Raw genomic sequence first — 26,269 nt, 5'->3', positions numbered from 1 at the left:
CATGTTTTAAAGTACTTATTGATTAATTGCTGAGTGGAAGATTAAAGAAAGGGTTAGGGTTAGTCAAGAGTCAGAATGACCTTGGTTCTTCTGTAGCTACAGATATGCAACAAGACAAAAATAATTACTTATTGATTTAAAATGAACCTAGAATGCGGATGCATGATATTAATTTAGAAAAGCAAATCCAGAGTGCAATTCAGCTATAATTGTAATTAATTTATATGTAAGCCATAGTGACAGTATTTTATTTTTTTATTTTTGTTTCATTAATGCTAATATTCTTGGAGTCGTATTTTCACTGTTTTCTCATTTTTGTTAATTTAGGATGTTAGCCAACAGTCACCTCATCAGTAAAAGAAGGGAAGGAGTTTTGCTGTACTGTATTTCATGACAGTTAAAAAAAATGTCAATTTGATGCTTTGCTTTCAGATTAACCCTGGACCACTTAGGTCAGAGGACCAAAGTAGTGATGAATGCCATGTGGTCACGCAAGCGCAGGAGGTTTCCGGTCAATGGCAAGCGAAATCCTGGGAGTGTGGTAAATGTTTCCTCAGAATGAGCAGCTTGATGTCCCGCAACACCAGCCACAGCATCGCAACCACGTGCCATATCTGCAAGATCACCTTCCAACGCATCACATCACTCTCCTTACACTTGGACAATGCACATTGTCCGCCTGTGTGCTGGAAGTGTTCTCAGTCTTTTAGTAACGTGTGGGAACTTAACAAGCACGCGGAAGAACAATGCTGGGACTCTGCGGATGAAAGGAGTGACCTCGCATCAGACATGGAGCTGGCAACTAGTCCTGGAACGTCTGGAAATAGTGTGGACTACGGATTGGGAAATCCCCTGGACTCTGACGTGAGTACAGATGATTCAACAAGCAGTGTCTCGGAGGACAAAAGTGACTGTGACTTCAAAGCGCCTCAAAGTGACCTCAGTGACGCAGAATCAGACGGTGAGACAAATTCAAGCTCGGCGGAGTCTGCTGATTTTACAGACAGTCGCAGTCAAGGCAAGGCCGCCTTTCCTGATAGCAAGGACTCCATGTGCAAAAATTGTGGGCAAGGCCCCTTCAAGTCCATCAAGTTGCATCTGCGCCACTGCACCAACCTTGTGGGTAAAAAATGTCAATGCTTCCGCTGCGAGATGTTTTTTCCTAACGAGACGGCTCTCAAGGAGCACTGCACCATCTTGTACTCCTGTGACGGCTGCGGTCAAGTGTTCAGTAAGTGGAACCCGCACCATCAGCACCCGCCTCCCAACCCGGGCTTGCGCTTGGTCTGCTTCTGCTCCGAATCCATGCCCAAAACCTGCACCATATGCAAATCCTTTTTTGTCAATGAAAAATCCCTGTTTAGCCACGTCACCCGAGTTCACACGTCAGTGGTCAGCACCAAGTTGTGCATCATCAAGAAATCGCCGGCTTTGACCGACAATAAGGAGTTGTCAAACATGGTCGCAGAGAGTATTCCCAAACAGGTCCTTAATGGGCGACTCCCCACGGACCATACATATTCTTATTCTGCAGAGGTTGAGACAAGCCACCATAACCCAGGAGGGTCAGCTCCACGTCCCACCATTCTGGCCTTGTTGGACAATCAAAGCCAAGAGTTGCCCCTGCCGAAGCGCAACGGGGGAGCGCCGCGCACCTGCCGTCAGTGCGGCGCTATCCTACGGCAGCCCTACCTCGCCATTAGCCATCGCTACCTCCACCGGGGCCGCCGCTCACACCGGTGTCAGTGCGGCCGGGCCTTCAAGCACCGACTGCACCTTTTGCGGCACTGCGTGCAGCACGCTGAGGCCAAGAGTTACATTTGCGTCAACTGTGGCAACACCTTTACCGGAGCGAGACTTTTAGCCGAGCATTTGACGGGAAAGACATGGAAAAAGACAAAATGCAAAGGGAAGTGCAAGATGCCCCTTGCATGCAGCTGCGGACACTTCTTTTATAGGGCATCTGCCTATATATGGCATCAGATTAAAAACAATATCAAAACTAAACATTTTGAAAGTGTCTGTAAATGACGAGCGCAAGTGTGAAACCCAAGAAGAATATCTTATGTATTATTGTATTACCGCCCTTTTGTTTGGAAATAATTAGCGATAACACTCATGTCAACACCCCACACAGCTTTTAATTCCAAGCATGTCCTGGACAGTTTTAATGACGTGCAAATTCCAATTTATTTTGACAACATAGCAGATACAAGAAATGTTACTCAGATCATCAATGCATTAAACTATGTCCAGTTGATACTTCCCTTATAGCTAGTTTGTCCAGTAGTGTGAGGTTTCCCCAGAGGGTGCTTCCTTTCCAGTGAGGTATAAGTTTTAGGAAAATATACAGTGAACCCCCACTATTCACAAGGGATGGGAACCCAGCCTTGCCGCCAATTGAGAAAACGTGCAAGTAATTAACGCCCCCGCAAAAAGGAATTCAACGGTAGTATAGATGCCACAACATAGTTGCAAAGAATGCTTATGGAGCAACAATTAATTGACTCAATTGATCAAATAAACCGTTCATATATAATCCATTATTCAAAAAAAAAAACTTGTTTAACTTAAATGTATTCAAATATCTAAACTTTAGGCTCTTATTTTTAAATATTCTGATTTATGTAGCCCTCAACGAATGCAGGCCAATAATCTTTGCGTTAATCACAAGAGTGCAAACATCTGCTATTACTTTGGAACTCCATTCTCAAATTCTTTCTTAACTTTTCTTTTTTTCTGACACGTTTCAGACCATATCTGCAACAGAATTTTAAGCAATTTTTGTGTGCATTTTCTGCATTGTCAGAATGAAAGAGTTTCAAAAAGCGGAATGAAAATTACATTTTTCATTTCATTGAAAAATTGACAATACAATAATGGTAAGTGGCACTCAAAATTGGTCACAGCAGAATTCTTTTAGGTTGTATTCAATTATGAATAAATTACATAATGAGGATTCATAAGTTATGTAAATATTCAAAGAAGCTACCCTCAAATAAGATCCCAATATTGGTAGCTACCATATTAGCCTGACATTACACAAATGAAAAGTGCACCAGCATGTTACATAAACGGCATGAAGTGATAAATGGCATTAATACACAACAAATACAAACGGGTCCATTCCATCAAACTGTCATTCAATTTTAAGGAGGACAAATTAGTTTGTGACTAAGTTTGGTAGCATACAATTTGTCATTTGTTTGCAATAGGCTTCCAAAATGATCATCATATTTTGCCATATGATGTAGTTTTGACACTTAAGTACCCTTTGTGATTATCCAAGCTGGAACTTTGATTACTTTGCAAACCTAAGAGAAAATAAACTGCTTCAATGTATTTATGTTTCCTTAAAACTATTAATCATTTTAAGGACCGCCAAAAACACATGACCACAAAAGATGCTTCATTAAAACCACAAAAAGAGCAACTACATTTTTAGTGCACAATAGGACATATTCCTGAAAAAAATGAGAAAGGTGAAAGCGAATATGGGGGGTTCACTGTGTGTCAAATATTGGGTGGTTTATATTTTCATATGTTTGATGATCCTTTATGTAAATTATGTTTTGATTACAAAGGTATTCGACCTACTCAGTGTCCGCTAGGTGGAGCAGTTGGGCTACTGAAGCAGCCAGCCTGCACTGTTGTCAATGTCCCCACACAAACTCGATCTCCTGCATCCCATTATGACAGTCTTACGTTTGAGATGAACATGGCGAGGTTTTAACACTTTTAAAATAAAGGCGTCTTCTAATGCATTACTGCATTTTTGTTATGTCTTGTTGAAACATTTTGACTTGTGCATATCGTTCAAGAAACTGAACAACCTCTCCAAAGAATTTAAAATAAATAAGGCACAATGAGTCCAATCAAAAAAAAAAAAAAAGCCTTTAAATAATGGCTTACTATAATAAAATTAATAATGCGGAGCAAGTCTTGAAGCTTGACAGTGCAGATTAGAAAGGTCTCGATGAGTTCTTCTTCAGTCATTGGTAAAGGATAGCCTAAACCGGGCCTGAAGATGAACTCTTAGAAGGTTGTTCCGCTCCTCCAAATAGTGGAAGCAAGTAGCTCTGCACAGGTGGAGATGATCACCGCCTTCTTTTGTAGGCTTTGTTAAACAAACGCTGATTTTCTGAAGCGTGTGCGGTGATTGTGTCACCTGCAGAGGAAACATCACATTATGGTAGTGGAGTTAAGTCTGGACCATCAAGGCCCTACACATATTGTTCGCAACTTAAACTCTGGTGTTTGTTAATTGTTTCAGGAAATTTTTTTTTAAAAATTTACAGTGTTTTACCATCTTCATTTTGTACTGCTTCTCGCGACCACACTGTTTACAGTATGTGTTGTGTGTGTTGGATATTCATTAATTTATTTACGTCTAATTTCAACCTCCAATCTAATCAGCTTGGGCCTTCAGAATCAATCATGCTGTTGTTGTTACAGCCAACTACGGACTGACTATTCAATGGTGCCTTAAGATATAAGTGACCGGACTTAAAGGGACAGTGCGTAAGATTTAGACCATTTTTCATTAAAAAGGAATAAATTAAATGGTTGTACATTTCAAAAACTTGCAAAGGAATGTGTTCTTAATGACCAACAGTATGTCTAATTGTCATGAAATCATATTACATGGCAGGTGGCACTTCTCCGGAGGCGGCCATGTTTGTTATAACTACGGACAATGGTAAATGCAGCACCTGCAGAACCTCCTGCTGTCCGTAATGAAAAACAGTCTAAATCTTACACACTATCCCTTTAAGGGAATTTTGAGGTATAATCTGTCATTATGTTTGTGTTTTTTGTTTTTTGCTTTGGTTTGCTAGCAAAATTTAAGCTAATGCAGATGTATGGCATATTGTAAAAAAAAAAAAAATAATCAAAAAGCCATTCCTGGCTTTATTGTTTTTTTTTTTTTTTCTACTTTAGAAAAGTTTCAAACTTTTTTCCCAGTTTCTTTGTACACCTGCTATACAATGAGGATGAAGCAAGCCTCAAAATAAACGGGTTAACGTCGTTATTTACGATGTAAATATTGGCCTTATGACTCATATAACATATGGAAACAAATGGTTTTGAACGACAGCCCATTTGTGGTTAAGAGTGTCAGCGCTCTCGTGATGGCTGCATGTTAAAGTAACATTGCAAATTTGTTGTCAGAGGAGGAGCAAGAAGCGTAGGAGCAGTAGTCAAGTCGAGTTCCGCAACAACATAATGTGACATGCCACCAAAGTGCTACTTAAGCCAACTTCATAAGAAGCACACCGAATAATACAATAACATGATCAGGCTTTTATTTTGAAGTTTTTCCTCTGAGCATCGGTTGCATTCTGATCTGATTGACACGTCCATTACTTTGCTACCAATAAACCGGCATTAAACATCATATTCAGTTGCTGATTCCGAACGCTAAGAAACCGCTTAGCACGTTCACTGTCATCGTATACGGCACAATTCTATAGTAGCCGCTGAGGTGAACACGAGACGTATGGCGCATTTAAATGCAGTCAGCTATTTTAAACTCATACAGAAATAAAGGCCACTGATGCATTAAACATCAATAACTGTAATAATAATAATAATAATAATTGTTAATGATGTAATATACTTATTGTTTAATTAAAACAAACTGGGATTAACCGGCAAAAAAGCTCCAGAAAATTTTAAAACTGCCTCTAAAACAAAACAAAACAAAAAAATCTAGCCTTGATGAAGGTATTCTATTCAAATAATGGTTACTTGAACACAAACGTCGCATCAGCACATGTAGACCGACAATGTCACAATACCCATTAGGTATAGTTCTTTTATTGTAGCGAAAAATGACTAATATTTTCACAATTTATTGAGTTACTTAAGGTAGTTGTGAAAGTCTTGTTTGTTTTTGGTGACATGACTGCATTTCCCGCCTATGCTGTATACATTTTCTTCGATAGTATTGCTAAATGCAACGTCATAGTATTATTTAGAGGTGGATATGGTCAAGTAGTCCTCACTGAAGGCCACGAAATACACAGCCCGCTACTGTATTACGATGCCCCTTCTTAGCCATCTTGTCGAAAGTTGCTGATCTGCACAACATCAACCGCGAGTGTTGTGAGCTTTGTTTACCTGATCTCCTGGTTGCGGTGACGTAGGACCTGAGACAGCAGCTTTGAGGTTTCTTGGAAGCAGCGACTCAGCTCTTCAAGTTTCTGCTCCATAGACAGGATACGTTGCTCGAGCTCTCGATACGAGTTATTCCAATTGGCGCTCAGGTCGCACATGATCATCTGCATCTGGTCAACAAATTCAAAGGCTTAAGTCCTAAGAATCCCTACACTTGTCAAGAGTCAAGAAAAATAAACAGGTCCAATTTTCCATATAAACCGGTTCTCTACGTTGGCTTTCCAACTGACGTTTTTAATAATAACGTCAATTGGTGTTTCAGCACCTATTGACAAACCGAAACATTGCATTCTTTGTTCCGGGCAGGTCCTGCATCAATTTTTCCATTTGGTCAAGCGTTAGCAATAAAATCAATCAATTATTAGTGGTTTACCTTGGGGAGGTCCACCATCTCGCTGACGTAATCCCGCAGTTTCCTCTGTTTGAGTCGCAAGTGACGAAATCTGCAAAGAACAAGTGGAATTTCCATCCATCCGTTTTGCATAACTGCTTGTCCTCACAAGATTTGTGGCCTTCCTGGTGCCTATCCCAGCTATCTTTGGGCAATAGTTCAGGCACGTGCTGGACTGGTTGTCAGCCAATAGCAGGGCACACAGACGAATCAACACTCACACTCACAAACACACCTAAGGGCAATTTGGAGGATCCAACATGTCGACCGTGCATGTGTTTGAGATTGTGGGAGGAAATCGGAGTACCTGGAGAAAACCCACGCGGGCAAGGGGAGAACATGCTAAATCCACGCAGGAAGATTAGGGCTGGAAGCATACCTGGAACCTCAGAACTGTGAGACACACATGCTAACGTCTCGGCCATTGTGCTGCCCTAAATTGGAACTTTTAAATCATTTTTTTTTCTCACATATTCTGTGTCTGCATAATCGAACATACATGTGATTTTTTTACTTATCCCATTCAATGTTAGTCACAGTCAGCTATGTGAAGCACTACTTCCAATATTGCCACAATCAAACATTAATGCCAATTTTCATATTGTAAAAAAAAAAAAAAAATCACAACAAACTTAGTAAAGGGCCTTTGATTTTAACAAGAAAATGATGACAAAATATTTATGAGAAGATTCTACAAGCACATACACTGTGAGGCACCCATGCACACACACACGTTTTTTTTTCTATGTAGTGAGGACACGTCATTGACATAAATGCATTACCTAGCCCTTAAACTCCACCATCACGACCGATTGCCTACCCTAACCTAACCTCAACCGATATCCAATTCAAACCAATACAGCGCACTAAAAGCAAGCCTTGACCCTCAAAAAAGGGTCAGAACTTGTAGAGTCCACTAAAATGGTCCCCAGAAATGCAAGAAGTCCCCACAAAGACAATAAAACCTGGGCATTGGTCCCTACTATGTAGCAAAAATCAATGGAAAACACACACACAAGTTTAGTTATGAGCACATTTTCTTCCCTTCCTTTCATGTTATCTGGTTTTCAAAGGATAAAGAATGTTCCCTCTACGGTTCCTGGTAGCATTGCGGCATACATACACAAGAGTACATAACGTGGAATTATGGTATAATTTTAACAAAGTAGTCATTACTTCATCACCACCAGAGGTAGGCGTTTTACATATTTTTGATGGTACTGTACATCATTTGTTGGCAAGATGGCCATCAATGAAATCCATCAATGACAGACCTCTGAGCAGTCCATTAGTTCTGATGGACTGCCCACCTCTGGGTGAAAATTGATCACTTAAATATATATCTTTACACAATGACAGCAAAGTGCACAAATACAACAAACACACACACACACACACACACATATCCGCGTCCTGCTTGCAGCCGTCATAACGTACACTCTGATAGCCTCAAGAAGACATCTCTGGTGTCTTCGGTGTTCCCCTCGGGTTCCTTTGGTCAGGTTAGCTCGATGCAGAAGCCAGCACTCCCGCAGCACATTTGCAGCAGCATGGCGGATCTGCTCAAAAAGGAAAGAAAGATGTGACCGACCGAGCTTCATCAATGAATTTTGAATTTTGAATTTTTAGGTGTAAAGATATGTCACTAGATTCTCCTCTCCTACATGTCAAAGTTAATGCTGACCAAAAATAGAAGAGGATTTCTAAAAAATGTTTATTTTCTTTTTGATTTTCAGCAATGTGCACCGAATGCCCAACTATTGCCTTTTGTGGTCGCCTGACTTTTTTCATTTTTCATTTTTATTTGTGTACTTCGAGAGAATCTGAATGTGGAAGTTTCCAATATCCCAGTTATCCTTAATGCACCATTTGATTTCTTGGTGTGCGTGTGTAACAGAAGCTCTCGTCATTGAAGAGTCATTTATGCTAATTTCTATTCATGTTAGTAAGTATGTTAGCATTAAGCTAGCAGACATTCATAGGTGAACATTTGATACAGTAGGTGAATACACAATTCGTGTTTGTTTTTATGTCAATTTTATATTACACTTTAACAGGGAGTGACTAAGGGCATGATGTAGGAATGTCTTTTCTTTTATATGTAGAAATTGAAAACAAACATTGGTGTGTTATGAACTTAAGTGTTTTAAAATTATACTTAAGGTTTGCAAGAGGAATGAAAGTCTTCAAAAATACTCCATACTGTAAATATCTGTATTCCCCTATTGCGGGTAAGAATGTCATAATCGATGGTTTATTCAACTAATCAGATTTTTGAAAATCATTTTACTAAAGGGTATTGCAACACCATTTTTCCCTTTCGGAGTTTATTGTGGTTTATTATGTATTGTTATTGATGAAAAACAAACTCTTGAGAAAATGACATTGGAGAATTGCAGAATAGCTCTAAACGATTATTACTCAGTTAATAAAATAGCTGTTGATTATTTGATAATCAATTAGTTGTCGAATAATTGATTTATACTGCTATTGGCTGGCTACTAGTCTAGGGTGTCCCCCGCCTCTGAGGATAAGCAGCTGTCGAAAATGGATAACCAATTTATCTTGACAGCTCCACTGTACACTATTTCCTTGCTATTCCTTTCTGTGAATAGCAAAACATAATTGCCGCTTCAAATGCTAACTAAGCTCCTCAACGTACTTTAACATAGTTTGTTTTTTGTGAGTCACTATTTACAGGAAACAAATCGAAATGGCGCTAGAAAAAAAAAAAAGCCCGGCTACGCCTTATGCAAGATTGCCGCCTATTGCATCACATTTTGCAGATTTTTTTCTTTGATTCTGTTCATGCGTGCGTGTTTTCCTGCCCAATCACCGTAGCTGCCCTGTGATGATGTCACACCGGCCCCATTGCGAGGGTTATTAATAGAGTCTGTCAGTACCCACAGCCAGGTGTCTTCCCTTGTTCCCGTCAGTGTAAATCTGGCCTCGAAGGATGCACGCACACACACACGGACCAAAACAATCAGTGAGCAATGTGTAAAGATGCACCTTGTGACAGGATGCAGCCAGTGGAAGAGAGGAAACGGTTGTATCCTCCAAAACATTGCACCGAAAGGCACTAGCTTGCTAAGAACGCTTTGTATGAATCAGACCTCACAAAAGCAATCATGAGGCCGAACAAGCTTTCGCACGGTATTTTCTTTGTACAGTAAGAGTTTAGAATTAAACTCCTCCGTTTATCGGAGTGCTTAGTAAACATTCAATAAGTCAGTCCAAATAGAACACATACTCCCAGTGTCATTTTTCTTTTGTCATCACATCTTCTTTGGAATCCATTCATCCATTTTCTAAACCCTACAAAAAATGAACATGGCTAGACCTCTTACCCTGCAGGAGCATGCCCAGATACTGTAGCTGCACATTACAAAGTTTGGAGATCAATTATTTCGAGTGCAAAGATGGTGGAGAACCATTCAGGTAAGACATGCTCAAATTGACACAAAGTCAATCAAGAATTGTCATGAAAAACTCATGATCACAGGATCTGTGGCTGACACTCGAAGATGGATGGGTTGTCAAGGTCCGCACGAATGACCAGCCAGAAGTCCTAATTTCTGGGGTTAGTTGAAAGAGCAAACCTACTCAACCAAATCATGAAATTTGGAAGAACCTGAAGGGCAAATACCTGAAGTTATGACTTCCATCTTGCAAGAGTTTCTTGTGAAATCATTTGATACAATTCCTGGTCGAGTTATATAATGCAATATACTTTCTTCTCATTTTTATTAATTGTAGAAATTATATTTCCAATTCATACATATTATATGATCACTACTTTGCTGGTTTCATCAATGACTCGGTGTACATAAATGAGTTTTTGCAACCATGTGACAAAAAGGAGCTCTTGCAGAATGCATTTGTACATCATTTTCTTCCCCACCATTTTATAAACACGCATACAATTTCCTGCCGATCACTACTGCCGTCCTGAACTGACATATGTTGCTTTCCAGAGTAAAGATGGTTTCCTCTGTTTGACGCCTTGAAAAGGCTGTAAAAAGGTTCGCCGGGCTAAAAATAAATAGGAAAAGACCTACTAACCAAAACATGCACATGTCAAGTGGAACTTGGTCAAGTTCTTCCTCTTCGTTCACAATGCTTTCCAAAGCAACGAGGTGAAGATGAATAAAATAGAGTCACCATAATAGTTTGAAAATAATGTAAATCTTGTGCTGTAAACATAAAACCACGTAGTTATAAACAGAAAATACAGTGCTTAGCAATTGTATTTTAAGTGATTGAATGCTGACTCAGATATTTCCACATTTTAGAACCCTCGGCATTCTTTAGACTATTGTTTATTAATGCTAACTATAATAGACTATAGTTTCAGACTATAGTCCTCATTTCACTGTATACCGAACTTTGATGCTTCGCTCAAAAATCAGAACTTAATCAGACACAATTAGTTACTGAAACTTTTTCCCTTTTTAGGATGCAAGTAAATATATACTATAATTTACATCTAGAGAAATATTAATGTACAATATCTAAAATATTACCAATTTTTTGAAACTTATTTGAAAAATCATGGATTTATGATGTTATAATAATTATATTTTAACATTTTTATTTGCTTATATTATGTATTACAAAAAGGGTGAGTAGCTGAGGCCTTGGGTGATGGTCGAATAGAATTTGTTAATGTATTGTCATGTTATGGTTTGTAATTTCCACTCTTATATACTTATATAATGATGACAAAATGTTTTATATATATATATATATATATATATATATATATATATATATATATATATATATATATATATATATATATATATATATATATATATATATATATATATATATATATATATATATATATATATATATATATATATACAGTTAAGCACAGTCACACTCATTTATTGCTGTTCAACCTCATAGTAAAACATCACAACTTGACTTGCAATGTCATTCCAGTGCAATTTTCCATATACCAATGAAATGGCCATCAAATTGTTATATTGTGAGTAAATGAATGCCACCTGCGTTACAAATGTGTTTTTGTAGCTCTTACCCCTTTTGAGATTTGGATGTCCAACATAAAAAAGTGCACATGCTTCTCTCCTTTATTCAGCGCCAGCTTCTTGGTTACCACAGCGACCAGCATAGCGGTGCAGGCTACACCCTAAAAACCAACACAAATACACAAACACACAAAATGTAATAAATGCTCTAGTTGTACCATCAACAAATATTAATACCATAGTGACACAATATCTTGAAGGAGAAAAAAATAGGTCAGTGTCACTTCTCATACCGCTTATGGTTTTGTCGAACATATTAAACTTCTATTTACACATAGAGTTCAATAAACATAAGCCTGTGTGGCACAGCTATAATAGTGCAGGTTCCCTGTGAGAATAGTTTGCTGCTTTTACTGGGCAGCGCACAACAGAATGATTAAGATGGGCCACAAAACAAAAATACACTGTAACACAAACACACACGTCACAGAACACACACTGAAAACACGGCTGGAACCCCGTGACTTGCACAGTTAATAACAAAAAGCACGTTTTACCTTTTATTTTTGTTTTCTTCAGTTTGCGTCAGAGAGAGAAGGACAAAGGAAAATGTAAGACACCATTTGTTCAATTCATATACACTATTTGGAAAAAAGTATAAAATATACACTATATATGTAGCCATCAAGGCTTTCCTTCTCTGCTAGCCTAACATAACCTGACATCATTATCATAATTATAATAAAAGTCAGTTTCATTTTGTTCCTGTTCTCTTCATGTCATATTCTATCAAGTTGGTTACCCTCCTTCCAGTGTTGCAGTTTTAGGTTCAATTTTTTGTCCAATCAGAATTCCGCAAATTTTTGTTTCCATGGTGTACGAAATCTGCCCGAGGCCTTCAGAATCAACAGCTTGGTTGATCTGCTTAAACAGTGTAGAACACATCAGAGAAAGAGCCGGAAAAAAACAAACATATCGACCCACAATGGCTAAAGTAGATGAAAACTTCAACCAAGTCACTGATGTCTTCCGGAAGAAAGAAATAAGATTGGATTTTGTGTCTTGTAGAACCACGCTGATGTGAAGTTTGGAGCTTCACTTAGGCAAAAGTATTCCTTTGCTGCCATGTGGCTTTTTTAGGCAAATATACAATAAACCATTTTGTGTGGCTTATTACTTGTTATTATTTGAATTGCTTAGTCATGATCCCTCAAAAATTGCCGGGTTTCACAATTCCAAATTATCAATACAAGTTGTAAAACCATGTTATTTTATTTTTAAACGATGCCCTAATTGTGAAAGAAAAAGCACAACAAAGTATGTTCACAATCTTTACTGTTGATGCCAAACAGTTTATCCTGCTGTTGCCATTGACTCGTGTTTAGTGTTTTGCAATACATTGTTGCCTGAGTTGTAACGCGGTCCAGGCCAGTAGCAGCGAGCACAAGATCCATACACAGCAACAACAAAGTCCAGCCAATGCTGAAAAACGGGGCTCTCTCTTGTTTTCTTTTGCCTGTTTAAATTTGCCTTAGCAACTTGTGTCCATACAGTGTACACAGCAGAACCCCTTGTTTTTTTTTTCTTTTTTCTCTTGCTATCTTTGCCATGATTCCGTTCAACCACCAACCACTTTCCACCATCTTTCAGGTGTGCACAGCTCCAGTCGCAAGCTCCCACCAAGGCCCCGTTGGGAAATGGACATTTATCTTTTCCAAGTGGTGGGCACAGGTTGGCACACCCTCGTTGTAGTGCTGCCAAAGGCAATAAAAAGACCCTAAAAATGGATAGGATGGAAAGTTTTGCCTTATAAGGGGAGCTTATAAAAAGCTGATGGAGAAATAGAAATGATACTTTTCCACTGTACTCCAGTCTCATTCCCATTCACTTTGGCAGCGCCACTAATCTGCTCCCCCACATACAGTACAGCGAACTGCTCACTCACTGCTCTACCTGTTATACTTGCCCACTTCCTCTTTCAACACCTGGATGTCACTATGCGGGCAGGTTCTTTTTAGCCGCCCTTTTACAATGAAATTTAGTCAAATATTATCTTACTTATTCCCATGAGAAGTGAGATATTTGTTTTGCTTGTGTAGAATAGTGTATAACAAGTTTAACTCATTTTGGTTATTTAAAACCTTATTATTAGATAATGATGGAACAGAGAAATTTTCCCTAAAGCAGGCATGGGTGGAGTAAAATATGAAGGTCTCTCTCACACTCACTCACACACACTCACACATGCACCCACGAACACACACAAGGGTTGTTTTGTGTCGTAGTGAGGACATCCCACTGACATAATGCACTTCCTCGCTCCTAACCCTAACCAAAACAACCGACTATGTAACCCTAATGCTTACCTTAATCTCAACCAAAATCCAATTCAAACCTACACTCCAAAACAAGTCTTGACACTTTTGCATACTAAATATTAGTGATGTTTGAAACCACTTTTCCAGTTACCAGTACTCAACCCTTGGGTAGTAATCGATGCTGATACTAAGTAATGATACCAACAGTACTTCTGATACACAGAATTTCCCCACAAAAACAATTCCAGATCTTTTTAATGAAAGACTTGCCTTAAAAGTTCCTACATTTAATTGCTATTTTCTATTATTCTAATTTGTCATTTCTTAGTTCGTAGTTTGTCATTCATAAGTTCAAGATTGTAAAACTGCTCCAAGAGAGTGACACTGGTATCGGCTTCATTGCGTGTACCGATGCCTTGAAATAAGGCCATCAATGACACCCCCCCTCCCCATATTAAACAAAAACTCATTGATTTTGTGGCACAAGGCCTTTACACAGTACTGAGCAAAGACAATATCCAAAACAGATTTAAATGAGCCACAAATTCAGGACTCAAATATGTACTCTCACACCTTTCAATATAGAATGAACATTTAATTTAATGGCGCCTAATCCCTTGTCAGACTATGAAGCATTCCAACTCCTAGAAAGAGGCATAAATGAACGCGAAATGAAGGCACAATGTGGCATAGAATGATTAGAATAGGATGTAATTGACTGAAAGGCAGAAGAATCAAGAATAAAATCTATGAGGATTAAATTACAAAAAGCTGGTACAAAAGTGTGTTATTAAAAACAAAGTGACTAAAGAAGAAATGAATACTGTGCTGCTTTCTCGCCACAGAAAATGCAAACAAAGCAGGAAAAGACACATGATGCAATCTGATGAAACAGAACGTCAATGGAACATTTCTAAGCTTTTTCTTATCAAGTGTGTTTCCGCATGAAAAAAGAAGCATCTTTCAAATCAAAGTCAAAGCGAGATAAAGCATCTCAGAGGTTATTAGAAACATGGCTCTGCAAGAAAGGTGAACAAAAGGAGAATGAGTTAGTTACCATGACTCCGGTGAAGAGACACACCGACTTGCCACAGCGAGTGTTGGGCGCCACGTCGCCGTAGCCCACCGTCAGGAAGGTGATGGCGATGAGCCACAATGCCGTTTCCATGTGATCAGTCGAGCCTGTAGTCTGCCTGCAATAGAGCGGAATCAATAGTGTGGAACGTCTTCTTAAATTTCTATTAGACCGTGGTGCAGTGCGTCCGTAACAAAAATGTTGACAAAACATGCCAACCCTCTGTTAGCCACAGCGCAAACCATTTAATTAGCAATTGCTAGACCGATTATACGATTGTAATAAAAATTTTTAGATATGGTGTTATTTTGACCCTTTTTGGGTCATTTTCTTCCATATCAGTATTTTAGCCAAAGGATGGCACACTCCTGGTGGTGTGATAACTAAGTGGTTGTACCATGTTAAACTATGACATGTTGTCACCATCTGGGTGAAATTTCAGCACCCCAGTGTCTTCTTTCAATGTTTTCCTTTTGATGTAAAATGACTTTGGTGTAAATTTGACCTCCTTTGCACCAGTACTTACAAAGAATTATGTAAATAACCATTGTTTTATTGTAATTTGTATGGTTTTTAAGACAAGCACGTGAATAATGTGGCTCAAGTAAATACACGCGGCTTTATGGAAGAAGATGTTTTTTTTTAATTAGCATTTTGGTTCACAAGTAACATCACAAGTATATGTTTAAATGTGTGTATTTAATGTACATTCAAATATACAATACTTGCAAATAGATTTGAATGTATTTGATTACATAGGCAGGCCAAATGCTATAAACAGCATTTTTTGCATGTGCAAAAACCTAAGTTTATAGGGAAAATACTAAAATAGGTATATTTATAAACTGTAAAAAGTACTAATAAACAGTGTTTACTTAATTTTAAAAAATGCTATAATGTAAATGCTTAAAGCACCAGTTTTTTTTCCCTTTTGCTTGCGTCTGTGCTCGTCAGTACCCTGTGGCATTATGGGAAAAAAAATACAAAGTTTTAAGCATTTAGTCCACATGTATAGTTGAATTTAATAGTACATTTGAATTTACTTGCAAGTACATTCCAATATACTAGCAAACATTTTTTAAAGTACTTCCAAGAAAATTCAAATGAGTTTGCTAGTCAAAATTGTTTACTCCAGATTAGCCACTCCTTGCTTCTGTAACATTTTTTAGCATCAAAATAATGCTATAGAGAGATATTGGAAAACAAATGACTATGCTCTAATCTTATAAAATACAGCAACATTGCAAATGGTCATGTGTGGTGATTACAGTCCAATGTTATATAATCCACCACTACTCAAAACACAGCATTCAGATTAATATCATGTTTATGCAATATAAATAAAGCAACCAAATCCACTTCCGATAGTCCCCCCGTATTGATTAGGATATGTTGTGTTGATGTGTTTCTTACCGCTCACACAGAGTAAGCATCCAGGATGCTGTTAGCCAGAAGAAGAGGATGAAGACCAGCAAGGTGCGAGCCGGGTACTTGTTCATCAGCACCTTGAGTACGAAGCGGAAGGTAAAGTTGATATTGTTGAGCGAGCCGATGCTCCTGTAGGAGGCGCTCAGCAACACTTTGCTGTGCAACAGGACGGCCCGATGCACCAGGTACAGGCGCAGGAACATCAACACCGACAGGAGCAGCTCCAAATCCGCCAAGGCCGTGTTGTGATGGTTGGAGTCACATAGTGGAGGTGAGAAAGACGAGTTGCCGTAGAGGCCCACCTCCCAATATGTGCCAACGGGATGGATGGCGCAGGCTAATAGCTCGAGTGTGATCAGGAAAATCCTGTGGCTTGTCATGGCAATTCGCCAGTCCACTTGGTTTTGATCGATGATGAAGAGCTGAAAAACATTTGTCATTTTAGTAGATTTATAAATGAAATAAGATTTACACGAGAGTAGTTTTTCCCAACAAAATCGGGTTGGGTGCTGCATCGTGCTCAGGAGTATCTTTCAGGACAACATAACCATTTTAGCTTAGCAATGAAAACTACAAACATCAACACAACCATACTGTATATATCCATAAATGATTAATGCAGTTAATGTTTTTTTGCTTGCACTAATCTAAACGGTAAGAACATTAATGTGATGAGTTTATCATTGCTGACAATAAAGGACCCAAAAAAATAACACTACAGGCCTTAAAACACCGACTGTGTTAACTTCTCCTTATCTCCTCTCACCATGCATGGACCCCTCCTTGTATCGCTCGCACACGGCTTCTAACCACATTTAAAAACACTTTGCATGAAGCATGCAGGATAGTCAATAGTGAGATGTTTCTGACTGGTTCAGATAGTCAATAGTGAGATGTTTCTGACTGGGTCTTCAATGGGGACACCCAACTTAATACACCACAAATTACCAATACAAGATTCACGTTTTTGTATTGTTGAGAATTACTATTAATATCAGAAGTAGTATTAGTCAGGTGAATTTAAGGTATTTCTGTGACCATTCACAGGATGGAAAATGCTGAAGACATTGAAACTTGCTGAGCTTGATAGGGCAAGTCTGATTGGTTTAAAAAACATTGCTAAATTGCTAATAAAGTACAATGGCCAATATATGTGTGTGTGTGTGCGTGCGTGTGTGTATATATATATATATATATATATATATATATATATATATATATATATATATATATATATATATATATATATATATATATATATATATATATATATATATATATATATATATATATATATATATATATATATATATATATATGTATATATATAGCCCACAAAGGCGCAGCCCACCCATTTATAGATCCTGATCTATAAATATATATATATATATATATATATATATATATATATATATATATATATATATATATATATATATATATATATATATATAGGCCATCGTAACGTAACTTAATCTATATTCAATTCAATTAAAGAGATCATTGGTCACTCTGCAAATTATGAGATTACAGCCAATTACAACCTTGCATAAAATGGCAAATATTGGCCGATCATAACCAAGCCAATCAGAGCCACGTAAACTCAATTACATGGAACCAATATTGAAATTTAGGGAGCAAATGCAAGTCATGGCTTCTAATAGTGTTTAGACCAGGCCTGCTCTGACCGCCCACTTTGGAGTGTGGAAAGACGTTTGCACTCTTTTTGTGATGCACATAATGATAACATGCATGCTATAATTGTGAGAGAGGGTTTATTATGTTTAATCCCAGTCCAATCCCTTTATGCATACTGTGTTCACACACAACGACCATGTGGATTGGAAACATGTTGCAGGCCCACATAATGTGTACTCGTATGTGTCCGTGGGAAAAGTTTTGGACCATGGACTTCTATTTTAAAATATATATAAATTTAAATAAAAAGGGCCTGAGTAATTGGTGTTGAGACTATCATCGGTGGAGTGAGACTTCCAATAATTGTCCTCCAAGTCACAGTAAACTGTTTTAGACATTTTTTGGCATATTGCACAAAATATGGCAAACAGTACCATGAGGGAATCCAAACTTTTTAGAAACAGAGGAACTCACTCTGATGTCCTTGTAATGGAACGCGATGATGAAGATGAGAAGACATCCAGTCGACAGGGTGATGCAACAGTTGATGATTAAGGCAATGTCGGTGCCCTGGATAAAGTAAAAAAAACAACATTGTGAACAAGTATAGAAAATTGTTATTTTAATCAATAGGAAGCGACTAAATTATACTCTCAAAAATGTATTCTCAAACACAACAGCGTAAAGTATTTATGGAGAAAAAAAACAAATGATGCTGTGCCATCTCCGTTTGATTGAATATACATTTGCAGTGGTATCTAATTTATTCAACAACTCCAGAACACAGATCATAAAACATCATCAGTTTTATTTTTAAGGTTTCTGTTTGTGAGATCCATCCATATAGTAGCCAAAACCTTTTAAAGAACACACTTTTTTCACATGTGCAAATCTTGTACATTTACAAGACAAATCATCAAAGTTATCCGGGCGGCTGCACTAGAAGAGCATCAGATTCAACAAAAGCTCAATTCAGTAAATGCTTCAGAGTCACGAAGCTTCCCTTGTACCCACTGCGGGTTGTCAGGGAGGCTGTGGCTCATTTAGTAGAGTGGCTCTCCCGCTCCGAGCCTTTGAACAACCTGAATAACGACAAAGCTTTATCATTCTCTGAAGCATCTGTGGAATTGAGCTTTTGCTATGCCGCGTTGCAAGTGATGACCATAAAATTGAACTGCGGTTCGGGAACAAAAATGTCTTTCAAATTTCTTGCAAATTTGCAACGCTGCTCCAATTTCAATTGGCCGGCCAGCGGCAAATGAATGAAAACCTAAACGATCAAACGTTGACGGCCTCACGTCTGTCCAAATAATATCCGACAAAAGAAAAAGAAATGTACAGTGAGATTTCGGACACCCTGTAAAAAAAATCTTCATCTCACCCGCAGCCCGAATAAAGACGAGGGCTGTAGGAAATGGGTGGCTAATTCACAGTAGCGAAACTGTCTAGTCAGAATTGATTCATCCATTTTCTTTCAAATTCACCAAGCATTGCAAGGTCAGTGGAAGTTTTGACGCACTCAAATGTGATTTACATTTGAAAAGTTAATGACAAACATTCGACATTGAGGAAAGTTGAGCGTGTAGGTGGTATGATGTGACGCCCTCGTTGGCATTCCCTATATTTTTCCTCCCGTTTTTGCAATAGCGTCCACACTGTGTCTGTATTCTGTCAGGGTTCTAATTAGCAGACTCCACAAAAAAGGCTGAACATTTCACCACATTCCATAACACAGAGTTCAACGGCATGTTTCCTGCCAGTTTTCTAAAAGTGTTTTTGTAATGTTTTCCTGCTGGAAATAGTCATCTCAAGCCTGATGAGTTTAATTTGGGGTTAACCTTCGCGCAGATTGTTTCTCACAATCTTGGACGAGACATCGTCAGCAGGTCTGCCCTCCCCCGGGCAATAGTGAGAGGAAAACATAATGAAAATCCAATGCAAAGGTATTTGTCTGGTTTGTTAGTAATGTAATAAATAAATGGAAGCCAAGACTGGTCACGTGCACCTGATTTGGGGATTGTAAGTTTCACACAGTGAGTAACAATTCAATACAATCCTTTTTTCTATGTACACTTTAGGCTGCTATTGTCTAACATTGTCCTGTCACATCAATTATGACAAGTTAAAAATGTTACAGTCAATTTAAAATGTCTCCTAGTATTATATATTATATATAGTATTATATATATATATATATACATATATATAAATATATTTTTTTTCCCAAACCTTCCCTACATCTATTCGCATAATAAATAAATAAGTAATAAAAAAAAAATATATATATATATATATATATATATATATATATATATATATATATATATATATATATATATATATATATATATATATATATATTTTTTTTTTTTTTTTTTTTTTCCTAAACCTTCCCTACATCTATTCTCATAATAAATAAATAAGTAAATAAAAATCAAAAAACATTCAGGTAAAATTATTCTCATGTTCATTTGAATGTTTCATCATTGAACTCCTTTTCTAACAAATGGAGATGGGCGTTCCGCTCAATTAATTGATTAATTTTAATTGATGTTTCCTGTTTCAGTCATTTAAATGCAATTTGAGAATATCTGACAGGGGTGTTCTAACTCATTTTTATCATGGGCCACATCGTAGTTGTAGTTTCTGTCAGGCCGGTAAAAACTGTTCAAAAGGGGTACTGGTCACAAAAATTATGTGTAAAAGTTGAAGAAAACTTGCAGATTCTGTATTTTAGCCTGACGTCTGAGCTCATGATTGATGAGTGATGATGATGAGTGATGATGAGTGGGCCAGATCTGACCCCCAGGCCTTGAGTTTGACACCTGTGATAGATGACATGATGCAATGACTGAAGAGCTGCAACTTACGACTTTTTCAATGATTGCTAAATCTGCTGATTGTTTGGTTGGTTTATCTGGTTTATCTGTTTTTAAACCTTAAAAACAAAAAACAGAAACATTGCTCAATTCAGCAGTGCAGATCACATAGGTACGTTATAAATCAATTACTAGCATAACATGAATTATTTTGAGCAAAAACATTGATCATTGCTTTCCAAAGCAAATGCAAATGTTTCAATTTGACTTTAATTCCACAAAAAGTTTATTGTTGAGAAACTGAGATTCTCTCTGAAATTCAGAGTTTGGGGTTCATGTTTAATGATAAATAACTCAATCATTCAATCAATAAATATTGAAAGAATAAATTATCTATCAAATAATGATAGATTAATTTGATAATCCATCATTTCTTGAGTATGATTGCGGATGGTTGTTGCACTTCTACTCGACTTGCACACAACACACGTGCAATTGATTTGCGTTGACTTGTTTCTTGTAGTTTGACGTCTGAAGAATTATATAACATCGCGACATAAATTGAGGTGCATCCATGCGGACTGGCATTGAAACAGAACATTCGGAGAGAGATTCTCCATTCTGTTGAAAAAATGCCAAAATCCATACATCCATTACCTAAGGCATCACTCGGGTTGTAGCTGGACTAATTGCCAACCAATCACAGGACACATAACTACAAATAACCCTTAACACTGGCATTCCCTCTTTTGTACGTGTTAACGTCCTCAATGAACCTCACACACATGTTTTTGGAATGTGGAAGGAAGCAGGAATAATTAGAACACACACAAACAACATGAAGTCTCCTCATAGGAGGACCGGAGGCACGAATCAAACCTGGAAATTAGAATTCAGAGAACAACTTTCTAAACACTCTTTTACGGCGCTGTCCCCAATAAGTCTTTATTAATTTAATATTTGTAAATAGTGCTAGTAAGAGATTTTTTTTAAATGAGAGATTAGGTTACAACCATCACGAAAAACGGGACTTTTCTTTTGCCGATCATCAAATTAGAAATGAACATTAAAATAAAACATCACCCATCCTGTCCATTGCACACTCGTTCTTGAGTTTATTTTGGCAGACAACATTTCTGTGGTATGCCAAATTGTGGCTGTAGTTGCAACTACAGTAGGTGCTTTGCATTTATGTGTAGGCTCAACTTGAGCTGCTTCTTGTAGTAAGCCAACTCCTCACAAAAATGCTTGTCACTCTATCTTGTTAAAAGTGCCGTCGGAGCATTTTCATTCAGTAGTTAAATAAATTCACCATTGATGGGAAAGACAACGTTCACATTTGCATTCATTTTCATGCCCCCCCACAAAAGGAGCCAATCAAACACAATTACAGCCAGTGTCCGCTTCAGGGAGTGATTGACCTTTGGGTTCCAACGCTCAACAATTTAAGCACAGAAGCCTGATGCATAAAAAAGTGATCTAATCAGCATACATCAGCATAGAGATTAATAGATATTAAAAAACACAACACTTTAGCTTTGACTGTCATTGATTGATTGCAATTAGTCTGTTAATCTGACACTCATAATTAAATAATCAGTGGGGGGAAAACAACAACATGCAGGCTTTACAGTGCAAAAGGCAAGTGCAGCCTCTTGCCAACAAACTCACCATACACTATATTGACTTTCAGACTGCCCGTGCAAACACTCACATTATACACTAAATGACGCGGAAAGTTCTGAGGTTAATCTAGCTGCAGGGGGAAGAAGCCAAATGTGGAAAAAATCCTCCCAAAATAACCCCTTTTTCGTGCACAAGCATTAGGGTCGAGCTTAAAATATAACTTTTGTATGCTGCCATTAACTTTGATGGGCCCTCCACTTTCACTACCAGGCAGCATTAATGCACTGGAGTGGTTTTCAAAACAAAAGCCAATTAGACTGCAATCAATGCTGGATTACTTGGCCGAGCACAAAGACTCTGCATGACTAATAGGTTTACTTTATGCTGTAACATGAGGGCTTATACATATAACATGAACAAAGCCAGTCTTTCAGAAGAATATTCTGTATGTTAGTTCCGCACGGAAACGTCAGCAATTTTCCACCTTGTTCCTCAGTCAGTGTCCAGGAGAAAGATCCCCATCAGTGACAAATCTGCTTTCTGAGGATATTTCTCCATCTTAATTTAAACACCTGACGCTGACTTGCCCCGCCCTGGAAACAATTGCATCTTATTTGGTTTCACTTGTGGGTCCGTCTATCACTGACTCCACAGCAAGGTGGTCTCATGTTTTGCTGCATGCATGGGAACCTTTTTTTCCGTGTGTTGATTGCACAAGCCTGCCTTTATTATCCACTGCGATCTGCGTATTAATGCCATGAGCTTATGTGTCTGGAAATGGACTCGCTAATCAGCGAGGGCTTCAAAGGCCCTGTGCAGGTTTGACAGGGCTTTTCCTGTCTGCTAATGGAAGTTGTTATGATGACAAATAACAAAGTGGGTGGTTTTCTGCACTATCATGTATAGTAAAATAGTAACATATTTCAGCATCCGTGATTAATTGTTGTGAAGGGACAAAGAGCCTAGAGAAACTAACTGCAGTGCTTTTCTGCGTGTGTTAAATGTGATGACAGTTTAACAATGAGGACCAATAAATGTGGCGCATGGCTTATTTTGTAATTACTTGGGAATCATTGACTCTCGCAATTCGTTTAGATTCTGATTTTTAGGTCTACGATTCAAATCAAAATCAATTTTCGATCCAAAATGATTTGATTGACAATGAGTTTGGCAAAGAATCCTCATTATGTGTCCCAGTCTGCTTTGCAAGACAGAATGACAAATGGAGGCAAATAAGTGCCTGTGTTTTTTTACATGTATTATGTTTGGAATTTGAGGAAAGTGATTTTTTTTCATACAAACAGCATGTGAAACACATTTAGTATTCTATTCTTTATTTTGATTCATTGAAAAACCAACCACTAAATGGAAGATGGAAAACTTGTTATTTGGTTAAGGAATCATAAATGTAAGTGACTTGATGGACCATTTATTGGAAAATATAAAAGTAATTTCTCCCCATCATTCTTCTAGATATACGTCAGCTTTTATAAATTAAAATTAATAATGTGTCTATAATTTATATGATAGCACAATTACTTTTCATATTTTTTATATTCAATAATTTGTTCTCAAATGAAAATGACTTCAAATTTTCAAGGCTAAAGTAATGACCAATCACTACTCAGCTTGCAAATGTCACATGATCAAATCCAGAAAATAGATGAGCCTTGATTGTTCATTACGTGACCCTTCAGAATGGGACAACCGCAAGTGGAAAAATGTGTTTTTAAAAGTCTTAATTAAGAAGAAAAATAATTTAGTGAAAAATGTGTTTTTAAAAGTCTTAATTAAGAAGAAAAATAATTTAGTGAAAAATGTGTTTTTAAAAGTATGAATTAAAATAAAGAAAAATAATGTAGTTATCAATTTATTTAAAGACAAATCACTGACATATTTCCTGTTGGAAATTGCTAAATAAAATTTAGTAAGGATTTAAGAGCATCTGGCTTTGCAGGCATTACCGAAGTGTGCGATGATGTAATGTTGGAGATTAATTGCATGATAGATGAAGGAATCTCATGATCACCCACAGACGTTCTGCCCGACTGCTTTTCAAATAAATATCCTACATGATACAAATAACCACAGAGGGAATATATCAAACTGTTGGCCGAAAAAAATACCACACTGCCGCACAGGAAAGAAAATAATCTAGCATTAAAAAGCATGCAGATTCACTGTTTTGTATGTCTAAGAAGTACATCGGACAATGACTGTGGCGACAGTTTGAGAGTTGTTTTATTTGATGATATTTAATAATTGACGTTCAACTATAGTGTTCATTAAATGCGAAGGCACAAAATATGGTGCTTAATTTGTATATGCCCCATTTTGACTGAGTCCTGGAATCGCCGGTAGCGTTCATTTATAAAAAGCAAAAAACTTTCTCACAAGATTGAGACGAACTTTGTGTACATCCAATCAAGGTGCCCCCTGTTGTCCAATCCACACCCATCTTTGCTCCACCCACACCAATCGCTTCCAGTAGGGAATAGTTAATGTGCTCTTTTTTTTGTGTGCTCCTTTTTTTCTTGCATGCTCTCTTTTTTATCCTTTTTTTTTCTTGTGTGTTCCTTTTTCTTTAGTTTTATTTTTTACATGCTCTTATTTTCTTTTGTGCTCTTTTTCTCGTGTGCTCCTTTTTTGTGTACTCGTGTCTTGTGTTGTCCTTTGTTCTTTTTTTTCCCTTTTTGTGTGTGCCTCTTTCTTGTAATGTGTTTTTGTTGTTTTTGTTTGGGTTTTATGTTTGGTAGTGTGTTTTTCTTTTGTTTGTGATGAGCTTTTTTGTTTTCTGTGTTTTTTGTGATTTGCACTTTTCTTGACGTTTTTTTGGTGTGTATTTTATTTGAGTAGTTTTCTGACAAGGATAAATGGCTGTAGAAAATGGATGAAGTTTTTTGACAAGTTTTGAAGACAGATATAGCCACTTTGTTCTTCTTACCTGGTCACAATGGGCTAGATACTTTGTTCAGCCTTACTTGGGTCTTTTTAGAAGACTTTTACAATATGTGAACGATGAACGACTGGCAACTTACTTGTTGAAGCATGGTGTTCCCCAAATATTGCCCAAATGAATGTTTTTTCTGAGTACCTCCAACAACATGCAGGTTTAAAGAAATACTTTTGTTCCGTGGTACAAGTCTGTATTTCTAGTTGAGTAAAGAAGTTGAATCCGGACTCCCACTTTTATCTATCTTTTGTTTTACACAGGTGTCCTGCGTTTCTACAAAGCATGGGCTCTTTCACCACCTCCCCTTGTCAAATGACCATTTTAACGGGAACATTGTTGTTACCTTTGTGTAACGCAAGAGACCCTCTTATATAAACGCACGTTCGTTTTAATAGAAAAAAAATAAGTGTAGTTGCACGTACCGGTTTGTAGAAGAAGGGGCACATCTCCGTGTGGAGTATCATGAGCAGTATTCCGAGCAGAGCTGCGCCCAAAGCGAGCGCGCACAACCGCTTCTTGTCCTCCAACAAAAACTTTCTGTCCCGCAGCCTGTACAGGTCGTCCCCCTCCATTTGAGTAGCCCTCTTACCGGCGAGAGTCACGGGCACCGACACCTCCGCCGAGTCCCCGCCGTTTCTGTGCACCAAGCCGTCGTAGTTGTCACAATCCACCTTGGAGTTTGCGTGCATGGCGCGCTTGGTCATCTCCATCTCGAGAGCGCACACGAGGCGGCCCTTGTGCCTCTCGTCGCGCGCCGGTGATCGGGATCTCTCCCCCGCGTGTCCGGTCCCCTCCCGGCCCCCGGACATAGTAGCAGGTGTGCACGGTCCTTGTCTCGTTTGAC

At 38.0% G+C, this 26,269-nt stretch overlaps 2 protein-coding genes across 3 annotated transcripts in view; one reads left to right on the top strand and one right to left on the bottom strand.

The window, feature by feature from the left end:
* The window catches only part of LOC148426715 (uncharacterized), a 5,713-nt gene extending 1,949 nt beyond the window's left edge, over positions 1–3,764 (top strand). The window contains exon 2 of the mRNA XM_088411527.1: positions 433–3,764. Coding sequence (XP_088267653.1) covers positions 559–2,031 — 1,473 coding nt within the window. The 5' untranslated portion in view covers positions 433–558 and the 3' untranslated portion in view covers positions 2,032–3,764. The remainder of the gene's footprint in view (positions 1–432) is intronic.
* On the bottom strand, positions 2,040–26,269 carry LOC148426714 (intermediate conductance calcium-activated potassium channel protein 4-like). Of its 2 annotated transcripts, XM_088411525.1 has the most exons (9): positions 25,848–26,269; positions 18,502–18,597; positions 16,375–16,811; positions 14,944–15,079; positions 11,619–11,729; positions 8,009–8,130; positions 6,554–6,623; positions 6,124–6,290; positions 2,040–4,168 (listed from the first exon to the last, which is right to left on the bottom strand). In XM_088411525.1, the coding sequence occupies exons 1-9, from the start codon at positions 26,232–26,234 to the stop codon at positions 4,165–4,167; spliced, it is 1,530 nt and encodes a 509-aa protein (XP_088267651.1). In that variant the 5' UTR covers positions 26,235–26,269; the 3' UTR covers positions 2,040–4,164. The 2 variants fall into 2 exon arrangements, with proteins under 2 accessions (XP_088267651.1, XP_088267652.1); XM_088411526.1 differs by lacking the exon at positions 2,040–4,168 and having other exon boundaries at positions 6,120–6,290.

The sequence above is a fragment of the Hippichthys cyanospilos genome, chromosome 3 (assembly GCF_059441005.1).
Source record: "Hippichthys cyanospilos isolate Australia breed blue-spotted pipefish chromosome 3, RoL_Hcya_1.0, whole genome shotgun sequence".
NCBI classification, from domain to species: Eukaryota; Metazoa; Chordata; class Actinopteri; order Syngnathiformes; family Syngnathidae; genus Hippichthys; species Hippichthys cyanospilos.
The sequence above is the reverse complement of the archived record's forward strand: the minus strand, read 5'-3'. Positions and strand labels throughout refer to the sequence as shown.